Genomic DNA, 16,204 nt, shown 5'->3' on the forward strand with positions numbered 1-16,204 from the left:
AAGAGAGAAGTGGGGAAAAGGAAGAAAGAAAAGAAACAAGAAATTTGAAGGACATTATGTATAGTGTCATTCCATTCATGGGAAACATTTTAAAGGGAAAATATGCATGTAAATGCATAGGAAACTTCTGGAAGGATGATACACAAGACCAAGAGCTATATGGGGAGCAGGTAAAAGAAGCATAGGGAAGAGCTGCTTTTTTACTTTTCACTCTATAACCTTGTGTCTCTTTTAAAAATTGTGAACATGTGTTATTTTTGTAATTTAAAAAATAATGATTAAAACAAAAATGAATTGATGTAGAAAGTAAAATTCCAATTAAGAGAAAATTAATTTCCAAGAAAACTGTCATTCTCTAACAACGTCAGAAAAATTAAAAGTAGCTATTCAACATTGACAGCAGGTCAAGCTGTCATAACTCACTTTGATTTCACATATAGAAGTAAAACTGCCTACCTCACTGGATTAGACACATTCAATAAAATTTATAAAAATCACCCAACAGTTGTCGGCACTTAGTAAGTATTCAATAAAAGTCGCTGTTATCACACAGCCCTCCTACACCACCCAAGCCTGACTTGTGTCAATGATGCATGAATCAATGACCAATGTGGAATGGCTATTGCAAGATGCAAGACTTAAATTCCAACCTAGGTGAATTTCCTTCCAGACTGCAGTCAGCTGATAAATGGAATATTTATAAATGGAATGGAATATTTATATATGGAATATTTCCTGCCATATCAGTAAACAAAGGATGTCACAGTCATCAACGATTGTAGCCCTCCAACACGAGCCGGTGAGCCCGGAGGAAACTCAGGGCTGAAAAGAATACCATCTAGCAGCCAGCAGACTGCAGCCACTCCCTACGGTGAGACCTGAGGAAACTCAGGATATGAAAACACAGGATACCGGCCCCAGATAGCTGAGGTGCATATCAAAGGAATGATTTCAGTGAGCCCAGACTCTTGCATCTTCCCATACATAGAAAAGCGCTAAATTACTTAACTTGAGATATCTGGTTTTCTTTAATTAACAATAATCCTTTGACACTCCCGACTACCTGCCCTTTGTTGCAAAACTCCTATATATCCTGGCTCTTCCACTCGCCTCCTTGGAGCAGTTTCTCAGAGCTATCTGAAACGCTGCCTCCCGGGCTGCAGTCCTCATTTTGCCCCAAATAAAACTTAACTCGCAACTCTCACATTGTGATTTTTTTTTTTAAGTCAACACAGCCCTTGAAGAAGATGGGAGTGTAGTCCTCAATCATGGAGGCATTTCCTCAAGATCTGCAGATGGTACCACCTCCATACAAGAACAATCCCATTACCTATTAAAAGCCCCATTTCAAAGAGACTCCTACACACATATGTATTTCCCCCAAAGATTTCCTACCCTCATCTCCAACAAGCCATCTTGATGAGTAGTAGGAGCTGGAGACTCCCACTCTTCTTGCCTTCCCTCTACCCTTTTCTGTCCACAGATCCCCTCCCTAGTGTCCCCTGTGTTCTCCCAAAAGAAATGGTGCTGGAGGCCAAATATCAACCCTGCCCAGACAGGGAGGGGCCATGTGATGTTCACGAGCTCGCAGGCCAGAATTCTCTTTTTTCCAAACCCTTTGCTCTTTGGGGTGTGGTCTCCCTCAGCCTCCCTGCCAACCTCAACCCCTGGATCTGGCTGCCCACCTCTGGACAGGAGGGGAAGAGAGATCAAATACACCCTGCAGGCCTGTCCCTTTGGACCAAAACCCTGAGAGGCTCTGCTCCAGGCCTCCTACATTCCCTCCCCCAGCCCTGCAGGCAGGTGCAGAGCAGTGGGAAGGGTTCCCACAGTGCATTAGCTCTGAACAGGTCAGGAAGAAGAGGAGTGTCATGCTATCCAGCCTCTGTTGTCAATAATTCATGAGGTTCAGACTGAGGGGCACCAGTCAGAGAGTCAGTTTTCCCCGGACATGGGGAAAATTAGACTCAAGCTCTCTTATCTCATCAGGATGAGCTAAGTACCACAGCTGTAACATCTAGTTTGAGGAATAAACTGTAGATCCAGTGCATGCTTGTTATATCATTCGCTGCTCATACACCCCCTTTTGAATGCTGAAATGCTTTTTGGCTGCTCAGTTGACCTACACGTATACTAAACGAATCTTTAGCAAGTATGAATTTTATTAAGCAGCAATCCCCAGAACTGAATTTCACAAACCAGGATTCTCTCTCCTCTAATTGTAGGGACTGACATCGGGTTGCCAGACTGGTGATTTCACCAACTAACAACACTTTTCTCAACCTACCCATCTGCTTTCATCATCTTCTCTTAACAAAAAGACTAACACCAAAAAAAAAAAAAAAAAAAAAAAAAAGGAGCAAAAGCATATCCCAGAATAAAGGATTACCTGTTAAGTTAAATAAGCTTAGATTTATGAAACACTATATTGTCTTTTTCTCTTTTTGCCTTGAACTAGTGAAAACTTTGCCATGGATCTGCACAACTTCTCAGGCTGGCATTTGGAGGCCACTGGATTAAACCAATTCAGATGCTGACACTGGGTCTGTCAGGGCCTTTCTACAGTGTATCATAAGCCATACAGATTTATTAATTCTCCCAGAAACCCAGGAGGGAGATCATTTCAGCCCACTTAGCAGAAGCGGAGGCTGAAGTCTCGGACACAGAATTTATAGCTGGAGAGGACCTTATCCATTATCTACTCCAGCACCCTCAGTTTACAAACGAAGAGCCTGGCCTGTGGCGGCCATAATAATTACTCTATGGTGGCAATAATTACTTATGTGTTTAGTAGTTTACAGTTTATAAAGTGCTTTTACATTCAACAAATATTTATTGAACTAGGATGGAGGCTAAGACCTGGGGACATAGTGATTATGGAGAACTTGAGTGCTCCTGAGTTCTCCGGATTTCCACCACTTGTTGGGGGACCCTCTAGCCTCCTTGCTACCACTTAGGCCTGAAAATGGAGAAGTCCTCTTGCAGTGGAGGGTATAAGAGATCCTGTCCTGTCAGGATCTTTAATTCTGCACACTGGTTACCACTGGTGATCGGAGTCTGCCCTCCAGGCCTGTGGGGATGGAGGAGAACTTGAGCCAGAATAAAGGGCAGGGCAGGCCTACCCAGCTGCTCCCCACTTCGTGTCTCTCCCAGGCTCCTGCAGCCTCACCTGAGACCCTCACGTGGTGGGTTCCATGGGGGCTACGGGCCTCACCCCCATGGGCAAACCCAAAACATTTGCCCTCTTGTGGGCTGTCACAAATGTGGACCCAGACTTTCTTGGAAAACAAAGTCCATCTTGAGGTTCTGGGAAGCAAAAGCAACCAACTCAAAGTCCCCTCTCCCCCAGGAAAAGACGTGGGCAAGCAGATGTGGAAGGAGGGGCGGGAGGACAGGGAAGTCTACGGACTCCCGGAGGCGGGGGCAGCCCTACAGGGAACCGCAACCGATGGAACCGTCCCACACCGGCCGGCCGGGGCGAGCAGGGGACTGAAGGGCGCCGCGGCCACAGCCGGCTCCCTGCGCCAAGGGCCCGCGCGGAGCAGGACGAGCTGTCCCGCTCTAGGACTGGTGGGGAGCTGGGAGCGAGCAGGGGATCTGGCTTCCGAGCGGGCAGCCGGGCGGGGAGGTGGCTCGCCCTGCCCCTCGCCCTGCCCCTCGCCCTGCCCCTCGCCCTGCCCCTCGCCCTGCCCCTCGCCCTGCCCCTCGCCCTGCCCCTCGCCCTGCCCCTCGCCCTGCCCCTCGCCCTGCCCCTCGCCCTGCCCCTCGCCCTGCCCGTCACCTCCTCTAGGCGGCGCAGAACCCTGAACCGGCCGCCTCCATGCAAAAGGCGGGGCTGCTGTTGGGTCTCTGTGCGCGGACGTGGAAGTCGGTGCGGATGGCCAGCTCCGCGGTGGCGCGCCGGAACCCGCTTGAGAATAAGGTGGCCCTAGTAACGGCCTCCACTGACGGGTGAGTGCCCGAGCCCGAGTCTCGGAGGCCCCCCGCTGTCTGCAAACAGGTACTAACCCCTTGTCCTTGGCCTCCCGTGCCCCATCTTCAGGCCTCACGTGTGGCCAGAGTCGGCCCGGGAAGAAAGGAACTACGTGGTTGGCCTGCAGTCCCCTCGGAATCCCCTCCCCCCCCAACCTTGCAATTGCCAGCCCTCTTGTCACTGCTGCCTCTGGCTCGACTGTGCCACCTGCGTGCTGCCCGCCCCCGTCAATCTCATCTCCCAGGGTTCTGGGCTGCCCCGGTCAACTGGCCCCACCTAGAGTCTGGGAAGACCAGAAATCCAAGACAGTCCACATTCCAAAAATCCTATCCACTGCCTGCACCGACGGTGGCAATGTTCCAGACACCCCATTTTGGCACCCCAAGGGTCTCATAGAACTGCGCCCCTTACCTAGAGGGGACACAAAAGCCTTGTGTCCACATTCTTGTTTAGTTCAGTACATTTTGGCCTCTCTTGCCCAGCCCGTGTCTCACCAACCACTGTTGTCTACCCGGTTTCTCACTCCCACAGAACCCTGCTAGATGCCAGCTCTTCACAAATCTAAAATACAAATGAATGGGAAATGCTAATGGCTAAGTGCAAAATGTGTAACCCTTTCTCCCAGGGGAGTATGTAAAAAATTTACATTTGTAACCGGAGACCCCCACTTTCACATGTACCCCCAAACGTAACTAAAGATAGAATATGGAGATGATGTAGACTAGTAAGGAAGATATTTGGGGGTAGAGGCTTTTCTGAGTGAGACCCTCCAATCATGGAAATAGCTGCTGCTTGTTATACCCCTAGCTCATCTCTCTCTCCTCAGTCCCTACAGGGTATGGGGCCTGTGACCCATGGTGGCACCTGTGGAAGGTGATATCACTTCCTGGGAACCTAGACTGAAGGCCAAAACCATAAGAAAAATAAGTAAACCAGTGCCAAAAATATGCTAAGCATGTCCATCTGTATGGTAATGGCTGTGCCATTAACCCTATCTAACACATGGGGGTCCTACAGAGAGAAAGCTGGAATTCAAAGCCCAGGCAATCTGATTCAGGAGCCCACGCTCTCACCCTCTTTTCCTGTACCAACTTAAAAGTCCTTATCTCTCTCTGCCCACAGGATCGGTTTCGCCATCGCCCGGCGCCTGGCCCAGGATGGGGCCCACGTGGTGGTCAGCAGCCGGAAGCAGCAGAACGTGGACCGGGCGGTGGCAACGCTGCACGGGGAGGGGCTGAGTGTGACGGGCACCGTGTGCCATGTGGGGAAGGGCGAGGACCGAGAGCGGCTGGTAGCCACGGTGAGCAGCAAGGATATGGGCGCAGAGCCAGGAGGTAGCAGAAGGGAGCCAGCCTGAGCTGGCTTTCCTGGACAACACGGGTGTAATCCAAGCCAGCACTGTTAACTAAAACACAACAGTGCGATCTGCATACCCACTCCAGTACACCAGCACATTTTTATTGTGTGCCTTTCTGTTCTGTCTCCGAGAATCATCCCATCTCAGTGAGAGAATCAAAACACCACTCTACTGTTTCAACCCTGCATTGTGCCTTGGGGCACCCCCCCCCAAAAAAAAAAACAGCTGGTCCTGGCTTTCCAATCTAATTGGGCAGATAAAAAGGGTAAATACAATTGCAAAATAGGTTTTCCCACTATGAGCTAATAAACAATCAGTCCCTGTTTTTCAACTTATAAAGTCGAGTCTCTGGGAACCTACAGGAGGCAGCCCATCAGGTTTCAACCACCTACTGTGTGCCATGCACTTTGTTTCGAGCCTTTTGCAGGTTCTCTCCAAACAACAACCCAAGCAAGGCCAGGATTAGTCTCCCTGTTTAAAGACTGGTTCAGAAAGCTGGATCAACATCCCAAGGTCCCACAGTTAGTAAGAGAAGAGCTGTGAGCCAACCCAGACTTGCCAAGCTACCTACAGACTACCAGGCATTTCCCCATCAGGTCAGGCCTTAGGTGCCCACTTGGACTTTAGCCTCAAAGACAGTGTCTAAGCCGGTGTCAGAGTTGGTGCTTGGCACCAGTCTTCCAGCTGCACCAGAAAATATGAACATTTTGCAAAGGAGGCTGCTCTTCCCTAGGCTCAGGGCACACCCTTTACTTCTTGGAGTAAAAGGGAGAATCTGCCCAAGAATGGAAAGCAAAGGATATTGTGCTAACAGAATGAAAGATGGTGAAATAATTTGGGTAATCTTAGACAAGGAGGACATGAAATGATGGTAGGTGGTGGTATAGTAGACAGCATAAGGTTATTCCATTTGTCAGGAGTCATTTGGCAAATGCTCAGATGTGCACTGGAGAGAGCCAAATGGGGGTCCAAGAAAGCCACCTTGCCTGGCATAGGCAGCTGGACAGAGCCTGAGATTGAGATCTTGATCCTCAGGATGAGGGAGCCACCTGGGATCCTGGGCCAACTAGTGACTAGCCGTATGAAATGTATGTGGCCACTTAATGTCAAAATCCTGCTGGGAAAATGACCTCTGGACCCTCACCAGGTCCACTTTACCCATCCTGCAGCTCTGGCCCAGAAGTGGGGTTTGAACTAGACCTTGAAGAGTGCGTGGGGCTGGGCAGATGGCATAGGGCCGGGATTCCAGATGACGCTGCAAAATGAGCAGACTGCCAAGGAGGGACGGAAGGGGAGAGGGGAGCATTGTGAACCCACAGCAGAGAGAAAGCACAGGCTTGAGAGGGCTGGTAGGAAATGGGCCGGGTGGGAAGGATGGGGGAAAGGGCCCTCCGTGGCCTCCCAAAGGAGTTTAGACATTCTTGGAGGAAATACGAAGCCATGTGAGGTTTTGAGCAAGGTGAAAATGGTTATTAAAGGACAATAATCTGGCACTGGGAGGAAGGATATATTGGAGAAAAGGAGACTCTGAGCCAAGGACATCAGGGAGGAAGCTGATGCTGTCACTTAGGTAAGAGCAGTGGCAGTAGGACCAGAACAGATGTGCCCAAGAGACATTTAGTGGGAACCAACCAAGATTTTCTTTTTCCTGGCCAGTGTCAAGAAATGGGAAATAGGAGGGATGAATCAAAATTGACTCTCAAGTAGTTTGAATGGTTAGTGTCGAGTGGAGAATGATAGGATACTTGTTAGCAGTTTGAGATGCGTCCTGCCTATTGCCAGCCACTACCTGTGATGAGGGAAGCTGCTGCCCTGAGGATGATTACTCCCCAGTGGCCTCCTAATCTGCACCTCAAAGCTTCTCAAAGGTGTCGTGAGCCGAAACCAGATTAGCTGCTTTTCCACTTGATTCTACTTTTTAAAAGAAAAATAGAACTGGGCTTCCCTGGTGGAGCAGTGGTTGGGAATTCGCCTGCCAATGCAGGGGACACGGGTTCAAGCACTGGTCCGGGAAGATCCCACATGCCGCAGAGCAACTAAGCCGGTGCTCCACAACTACTGAGCCTGCGCTCTAGAGCCCGGGTGCCACAATTACTGAGCCCGCACGCCCAGAGGCTGTGCTCTGCAACAAGAGAAGCCACCACAATGAGACACCCGTGCACCACAAGGAAGACGCAACAAAGCCAAAAATAAATAAATAAAAGAAATAAATTTATTAAAAAAATAAAAAATAGACCTGTCAGAACACAGAGTAGCAATCACACAATTTAGAGCAAGCCTTAGAAGACACCTGGGTGGTCAGAGTAGCTTTGCCATTAATTTTCCAGGGTTCTCTGTCTGTTCAGTCAAAAGCCAGCCTTCTCTCCTCTCTATGCTGATAGGCCTAGAAAGAGAAGGGGACAGGATACACAGCAGAAGTGGAAAAGCGCTCCAGGCGATTCTGCTGCAATCCACTATCTCCCCACCCCCAAACACACCCGCACACGGCCCAGCATACATCACTTTCTAACGCATACCGTGTTTTCCTCATCATGAAACTTAGAGCCAAGGCAGGTGACTGGGACTTTGTGCCGGGACACCAAAATTTAGAGAGTGCACGAGACTATTGATACAGGTTTGCAAAGATTATGTGATTTTAAAATTTGTTAAATTTACATGTTGACAGCCCAGGCATCCCCTCAGCAGTGTGGAAGCAACTGAGCTTAGCACCTAGTTAGCAAGAATAATTAGTTAAAACAGGAGCTAGCAGATTGTTAATAACACACCTCTGTGTGCCAAATCCGGAAGCACAAAGTTGGTTGAGGGCCCATTTAGTGCCGCTTGCCCAAGGCATCAAAATTGCCAGTTCTGGGCCAATGCGAAGTCTGGTTGCAGCACGGCATAATGTTGGCAGATTCTGTTTGGCTACTCGTTACTGCAGCACGTGCCTTCACCACCTACTTACAATTTATTAAGGAGGTGAGATGTTGCCTCTCTTGGTTTTCCCAGTTTAAATCTCAGTTTCTGCCTTGAATCTTCCATGCCTCCAGCCAAAAAAATAAAAGCAGGGGGTGGGGGGAAGGGAGAAATGGCATCATAACCGAGTGTGGAACTGCTTTAAGCGCAGGCCGACATCCTCTCCATCATGGCTCTCCTGGGTAGCCAGTTTCATAGTGACTCCGACTCACTTTTGAAGGACTCTTATGAATTAGCTCTGGGTTAGAGTGTAAGTTCTGCCACCACTAACTAGCCTTGTGCCCTGAGCAAATCACTTCACCTTTCCCAGAGACCGAAAGAGCAGGCCTCCTCTTCTTAGCTGGCCCTGATATGTCATTACTGAGCTATATGACCTTGAGAAATTAACTTCCCTGGACCTCAGTTTCATCACCTTCACCATGAGGACATTGGGCTAGGTGATCTCAAAGGCCCGAGTGGCAACTTTCTATAGGTCTAATTTTTTTTTTGGCTGCGTTCGTTCTTCGTGACTGTGCGGGCTTTCTCTAGTTGCGGCGAGCGGGGGCTACTCTTCGTTGTGGTGCGTGGGCTTCTCATTGCGGTGGCTTCTCCTGTTGCAGAGCACGGGCTCTAGGCGCGTGGGCTTCAGTAGTTGTGACACACGGGCTCAGTAGTTGTGGCGCACGGGCTTAGTTGCTCCGCGGCATGTGGGATCTTCCCAGACCAGGGCTCGAACCCATGTTCCCTGCATTGGCAGGCGGATTCTTAACTACTGCGCCACCAGGGAAGTCCCTATAGGTCTATTTAAACTTGTTTCTCCGTTCAGGTACGTGTGGACAGGCTGAGTTTGAGATAATGGTAACTCATTCAAGGAGAACTGGACAGTAAGCCCTGGGAGAAATGGGGCTGGGAAAAAAGAGGAAGGGTCTAGAAGTGGACTTTGAGGTGAGAGCTGAGGCCATGAGAATAAAGGAGCTCCCAGAGGGAAAGTCTAAAGAACAAAGGGTCAGTGACAGCCTCAGAAGTGGGGGCAGGAAGAAAAGACTGCCAAAGAAATGAGACGACCTTAAATGTTTTAGCAGCAGAGCTTGGGGTGTTTTGGAGAGAAAATGTTTTAAGGAAAAGAGGTCATTTTGACAACTGTTCCTAAGAAGGAATTCTTTATCAACACTGATAAATGCACTTCCCTTACTGTCCTGCAGCCCTAACTCAGACCTTACTCCTCTCTAGGCTGTGAACCTTCACGGGGGCGTGGACATCCTGGTCTCCAATGCTGCCGTCATCCCTTTCTTTGGAAACTTAATGGATGTCACCGAGGAGGTATGGGACAAGGTGAGAGGGGATGAGAGCAGCAGGGGGTGGGCCTCGGAAGACAGCACACACTCAGTCTGCTTTTAGAATGTATTTGTCAAGTGCAGTGTAAATGTGAGGAATCCTTGCAATTTGCCACACGCCTGCAGTGCACCTGGTAAAGGGCGAATGGCGGGGTGGGGGGCTTCCTCTGTCCCTGCCCTTCTCTTTCATTTCTGCTTCTCCCCAGTTTTGTCTTCATTTGCTCCTTGCTAACCGTCTTCTGCCTCCCTCCCCCATCTCCCCCACCCCCGACCCCGTGGGCTTATCCAGGCTCTTCTTCCTGGTTTATTTCCAGCAGACAGGGCAGCTAATATGCCAATGACTAGTACGCTCAGACTTACACGCCACCCCTCCCCTTTTCAGCTGCCAAAAAAGAATGATTTTTCATTAGTTGGAAAACTTGAATAGCTGCTAGTTAAGTGAAATATCAATTCTGGTGAAATTAACTAAGTTGCCACTTTATAACATACAGCCTTTTAAAAAGACCTGCGCTTTTTCCTTTTTAACTCCAATGTCTAGAACACCTGAGATCCAGATGTCTAAATTCAAGAACCAGAATATTAGTTTTCATGTGAATGTGTACAATTACATTATATTTATAATATATTTCACACACCTACATTCTTTAATTATAAAGCCTTAATTAAATTATTTGTCTTTCTTTACTGAGGTTAATATTCCCACCTGATTTGAAAATGCTAAATTTTTCATGATCTCCCATGGTTTTGCTTTTTACCCTGACGTCATCCATAATTTCTCAACACTGAAGTTTAAGGATACTAAAATATTCTAGTTTATCAGTGTTTCACAGACATAGAGACCAAAGTGCCAAAATGCTCTTCAGTGAATCAGTTCCTGATTGATATTCTTCAAAGTAGAGAAACATCTTTCATGAGCAGTCTGAACAGAGACCACATGAAAATCAGTTATAAACCAAGTAATTTTTCTTTTTAGTTGGCTTTGTTTTTTGAATTTTTGAATTTTATTTTATTTATTTTTTTATACAGCAGGTTCTTATTAGTCATCAATTTTATACACATCAGTGTATACATGTCAATCCCAATCTCCCAATTCATCACACCACCACCGCCACCCCCCTGCCACTTTCCCCCCTTGTTGTTCATACGTTTGTTCTCTACATCTGTGTCTCTATTTCTGCCCTGCAAACCGGTTTAGTTGGCTTTTTTTTAATATCACAGTATATCAAATCTAAATGCAATGGTTGATCCTTGATTGAACCCTGGACTTTAAAAAAAATAAGGACATTTGGGGGACAATTGGGGAAGTTTTATTATATACAGTATATTAGGTAAAATCATGATTATCAATGTTAAATGTTGGGCTTCCCTGGTGGCGTAGTGGTTAAGAATCCGCCTGCCAATGCAGGGGACACGGGTTCGAGCCCTGGTCCGGGAAGATCCCACAGGCTGCAGAGCAACTAAGCCCATGTGCCACAACTACTGAGCCCGCATACCACAACTACTGAAGCCCGCGCACCTAGAGTCTGTGCTCTGCAACAAGAGAAGCCATGACAATGAGAAGTCCGCGCACTGCAACAAAGAGTAGCCCCCGCTCGCCACAACTAGAGAAAGCCCGCGCACAGCAACGAAGACCCAACGCAGCCAAAAGTTAAAAAAAATTTTTTTTTTAATTAATTAAAAAAAAAATGTTAAACGTCTAGGGTGTGATAATGGATGGTGGTGTGGAAGAACATCCTTATTCTTTGGAAATAATGCTAAAGTCTTTAGGGCTAGAGCACTAGAATGTCTGCAACTTACCTTCCAAGGGTAAGGAAAAAACTGCATAGGTACAGAGATAGGGCAAATGGTACAAAATGTGAACAGTTGGTGAATGTAGGTAAAGGATATCTGGATATTCATTGTCCTTCTATTTCAACTTTTCTGTAAGAGTGAAAAATTTCTAAATAAGAAGTTGCATGGGGGTTATGGGAGGGGACTATCCCAGCAGTGCCTGGGACAATGTAAACAAGGGTCATGCATTTGTTTTAAATTACAGATGTGGGGTTTTGATTGTAGACTGTGTTCCAGCTCCCCCCAAGTGCCTTCTCATGATCCCACTTGCCAATACATGTCCAGCCAGACAATCCATCCTGGAGGGCCAAGAGCATCTCACTCCCTAAGCTCAGAAGCCAGAAAAGTGCTGGAACAACCCCAGGTGCCTGAGGTCAGGCCACATTTCCCCTGAGAAACACGGCGCACTCTGGGGCAGGTCCAGGAAGCCATCCAATTCCAGGCTCTCCCTAGTTGGAAGACACACAGAAAATCCAGCTCAAGTCCAAGGCAGCCCTGAGAGTTCAGGCCCATTCTGGGTCAAATCATACTTAGGAAACAAGCTGAACCAGGCTCCATTCTTTCTCACCCGAACCTAATGTGTCATTCTCTAACTGAATAAACCGGGGAAAGCCACCTCTCCCTGGGTCTTGATTTCTTCACTTGTAAGGCCAAGTAAATCATCCCTAGGATCTCTGCCAGCCCTAAAAACAGATCCTGGGAACCACACTCTAACTCCCCATTGCCCTGCCTTCTGCAGCCCTCTTCCCTCATGCTGTTCCCCCTCTTCTCTCTATTGCAGATTCTGGACATTAATGTGAAGGCCACAGCCCTGATGACAAAGGCAGTGGTGCCAGAGATGGAGAAACGAGGGTACAGAGAGCAAGAGGGAGCCTGCGTTCGATGGGCCCCATGAATGCTGAGGGGAGGGTGTCCATGGGAAGAGGGTCATTCTGTTCTTTTTCCAGAGGCGGCTCAGTGGTGATTGTGGCCTCCGTAGGAGCCTACAGACCATTTCCTGTAAGAACCTCCTTTTCTGCTACTTTTATCCCTTCCTCCATCCTGTACCTTCTACCCTTCCAGTCACCCTAAGAAGTTTGTGTCCCATTTTGGAATCACATCACCGAGTACCTTCCAACAAAATAGAGGCCTTGCCTCCACAAACGCTAACCTAGGGGAGGTTTAACAAGACAGTTTTCTAACTGGGACCCTCCGTTACAAGAGACACCCTATTATCTGTTTATAACCCTTTATATCTTATGTTAAGAACCAAGAATGAGGGCTTCCCTGGTGGTGCAGTGGTTGAGAGTCTGCCTGCCAATGCAGGGGACACGGGTTCGAGCCCTGGTCTGGGAAGATCCCACATGCCTCGGAGCGACTAGGCCCGTGAGCCACAATTACTGAGCCTGCGCGTCTGGAGCCTGTGCTCCGCAACAAGAGAGGCCGCGATAGTGAGAGGCCCGCGCACCGCGATGAAGAGTGGCCCCCACTTGCCACAACTAGAGAAAGCCCTCGCACAGAAACGAAGACCCAACACAGCCATAAATAAAAATAAATAAATAATTAATTAATTAAAAAAAAAAAAAAAAAAAAGAACCAAGAATGAACTGGAATTGAAGAGACTAACCCATTCTCTCCTTTCCCCAGGGCCTGGGTCCTTACAATGTTTGTAAAACAGCCTTGCTGGGCCTCACCAAGAACCTGGCCTTAGAGCTGGCCCAAAGGAACATTAGGGTGAACTGCCTGGCACCTGGACTCATCAAGACTAACTTCAGCCGTATGGTGAGGAAGGGGAGTCCTGCATCCCACTGGGACCCTAAAAGGCATCTTCTCAGGTAGAAAAGCCCAGCTCCTGGGTCCTGAGCTCCCAACCACTTCTACCCCCCATCTCTGCACTTTTCCATATCCCCCCTCCATACCAGCCACGTGTCCAGACCAGACCCCCACATGATCCTTTCCTGAGGTGCACAGTGAGACTGAGGAATTCAGATACCACTCAGGCCATTTCATATCTCCTTAAGTGGGTGAGACCTGGGGCGACCCAGGAAAATGCCTCACTAGAACTTGAAGAGAATGGAGCAGAAGAGGGAAGTGGGTAGAGACTGGGAGCTGGGAAGGACTAGGAAGTGAAGGGGGTGCCTCTCCATCGTCCTTTCAATTGATGTGAGGGCAGGCAGTTTCTCCCCTCGCTGTCCCTCACAGGAAGAGATTTCCCTTTTTCCTGCAGTTGTGGGATGACCAAGCAAGACTGGAGAGCCTAAAAGCAACCATGCAGATCAAAAGGTAAGGCTGGGGGCTTCTTTGGTGGCACAGTGGTTGAGAATCCGCCTGCCAATGCAGGGGACATGAGTTCGAGCCCTGGTCCGGGAAGATCCCACATGCCGTGGAGCAACTAAGCCAGTGCATCACGACTACTGAGCCTGCACTCTAGAGCCCGCAAGCCACAACTACTGAGCCTGTGTGCCACAACTACTGAAGCCCGCGCGCCTAGAGCCCATGCTCCACAACAAGAGAAGCCACTGCAATGAGAAGCCCGCGCACTGCAACGAAGTGTAGCCCCCACTCGCCGCAACTAGAGAAAGCCCGTGCACAGCAATGAAGACCCAACGCAGCCAAAAATAAATTAATTAAATAAATAAATTAAAAAAAAAAAAAAGGTAAGGCTGTCACAGGGGAGGGCGAGGAGGGATAAAGGTGGTCCCTCACAGCCCACAGCTCACCGACTCTCCGTCCTGCAGACAACACAGGCATGCTTTCCTCTGCTTCAAACACACAGATTTCACAAGTTCTTGAACACAGCATCACTACAGTGGCGTGTGCAAGGAGTCTGCTTCCACTGCAAAAACGAAACACAGAGGCATCCAGGTTTAGCAGAGCAGAGCCCTGGGGGAAGCCCTGACCCCTCTTTCCACCTGGGTGTTTGCCTCTACCTCTGGGCATCCCTAAGGATGAGGGACCAAATTGATGATCCTACAATCCAAATAAAAGGAATGAAGAGCTTTACCAAGTCCCAAAACTCCCTTTGCCTAAGAAAACTAGCCTCTTCCCCAAAGGGTTGGCCGAACTGTTCAGGCACCTTCATCTGGCTCTCTTTCCTCTAAGTTCCCTGCCTCTCTCCAGCTTCTGGCTTCTGGGAACTCTCTTGTCTTTAGCTCCTCCGCCTTGTTTCCTCAAGGACACATACCAGCAATGCCTACTTGAGGAGGGAGACACCCTCCAGTGCTCCCAAAGCCATTCTGATGTCAGGCATGAGCTGCTGGCCTAGTTCACAACTCATTAATAAGTCAGGGTATTGTCACCCTTGAGCCACAGTGAATGATGCAGCCCCATGCTTCTCAGTCTTGGATGCACATTAGCTGGGGTGCTTGTGAAACCACAGATGCTCAGACCCCACTCCCAGAGATTCTTTTTTAATTGATCCAAGGTAGAACCTAGGCATCTTTGGCCGGGGTGGGGGTGGGGATAGTTAAGTCTCTCGGACGACTACAGTGTGCAGCTAGGATGGAGAACTACTAATCCAGGCCTTCTAGGTTTGAGGTACCCACTCTACCCACCTCTAGAACATTCTATGGCAGTTAGGTTAAAGTGTTCCCTAACTATGCAATCACTGATACAAACACTGATGATCAGCACAGTCTCACAAAATGACTTTAAGGGACAAAAATAGATTCCTGAAAAAGGTGTCTGTGAATTGAAGCTGTACAAATGGAATCATTTTAAACAAATCATTTACTGTCTCACAGACTCCCTGACATTTGAATAGTATGCACACATGTGAAACAAACTCTTTGAAGAATGAAATAGCTGCTCATCAGTTTATCTATATAACTTTGGATTTTGGTGTCCTGAGTTCTCTAAAAAACAAAGTATCTCTATATTATATGAATATAATGTGCAGTGTTTTTTGCAGAGTACAGTATTAATGCTTATACTGAATTATAACAGCTTATATTCATGGTAACCCTATTTTATGGGCAGTACACTGGTCCTGAAAAATCACCTGATGCTTCTTGATTAAGCAAATTTCATTTCCCTGTTTGATTTTTACTCCCTTCCTTTTTTCCCCTCCTCCCCAGGATAGGCAAGCCAGAGGACTGTGCGGGCATCGTATCTTTCCTTTGCTCCGAAGACGCCAGCTATATCACTGGGGAGACAGTGGTGGTGGCTGGAGGGATGCCATCCCGCCTCTGAGGACCTGGAGAACATCCACCAGCGCAGAGATTGGGCTCCATCTCCTGGGTCCTGTTCCAGCGTCCATCTACTGGCCTTTCGCACCTCTGCCTAGCGTACTGCTCACCTTACACCCTAACCCCACCCCCCCATATCAATTCTGCCCTGTGAAAAGCTCCAGCATTCTCTGCTGTCAAGGTGTGGTCTTATGAGGATTCTCACTGTTGCTGTGGCCTTGGATAAAGACTTCCCTTGAGAGCACAGGGCAGGCCTGCTGAGAGGGCTTAGTCTACCGCGGCAAAGACCAACTAATATTTTTTTTCTGGGCATCAGGGGAATTTGAGGGAGATGGGAGAGAAGGAACCTGGAGTGGAAGGAACAGGGTTGGAAATTAACAACTCGCAAATGAGGTCCAAATAAAATACAGATGATCATGATGCTTTGAATCAATGTGTTCGTTTTTCAGTGTACGGTGCGTAGGTGTGGTAGCCGAGCAGAAAGCATAAATCTGAGCGGACTGGATTCCCCTAAGATCCCCCCAGATACTAAGTCTGGATCCTCCTAACCCTCCTCCCTGTCTCCAGGACCTGAGCGTAATGCTGGGTGTGGAGGTGTTTGCAGAGCTGC

At 48.4% G+C, this 16,204-nt stretch overlaps 1 protein-coding gene across 3 annotated transcripts; it reads left to right on the forward strand.

The window, feature by feature from the left end:
* The first annotated feature begins 3,779 nt into the window (after nucleotides 1–3,779).
* LOC133084297 (dehydrogenase/reductase SDR family member 4) lies at nucleotides 3,780–16,023 on the forward strand. 3 transcript variants are annotated; one of them, XM_061180668.1, is made up of 8 exons: nucleotides 3,780–3,951; nucleotides 5,096–5,273; nucleotides 9,495–9,596; nucleotides 12,210–12,280; nucleotides 12,376–12,427; nucleotides 13,055–13,242; nucleotides 13,635–13,690; nucleotides 15,484–15,572. In XM_061180668.1, the coding sequence occupies exons 1-7, from the start codon at nucleotides 3,821–3,823 to the stop codon at nucleotides 13,666–13,668; spliced, it is 756 nt and encodes a 251-aa protein (XP_061036651.1). In that variant the 5' UTR covers nucleotides 3,780–3,820; the 3' UTR covers nucleotides 13,669–13,690; nucleotides 15,484–15,572. The 3 variants fall into 3 exon arrangements, with proteins under 3 accessions (XP_061036651.1, XP_061036650.1, XP_061036649.1); XM_061180667.1 differs by having other exon boundaries at nucleotides 3,783–3,951; nucleotides 9,495–9,584; nucleotides 13,055–13,189; nucleotides 15,484–16,023; XM_061180666.1 differs by having other exon boundaries at nucleotides 3,787–3,951; nucleotides 13,055–13,189; nucleotides 15,484–16,023.
* Nucleotides 16,024–16,204: the final 181 nt, after the last annotated feature.

This window comes from Eubalaena glacialis, chromosome 2 (genome assembly GCF_028564815.1).
Source record: "Eubalaena glacialis isolate mEubGla1 chromosome 2, mEubGla1.1.hap2.+ XY, whole genome shotgun sequence".
NCBI lineage: Eukaryota > Metazoa > Chordata > Mammalia > Artiodactyla > Balaenidae > Eubalaena > Eubalaena glacialis.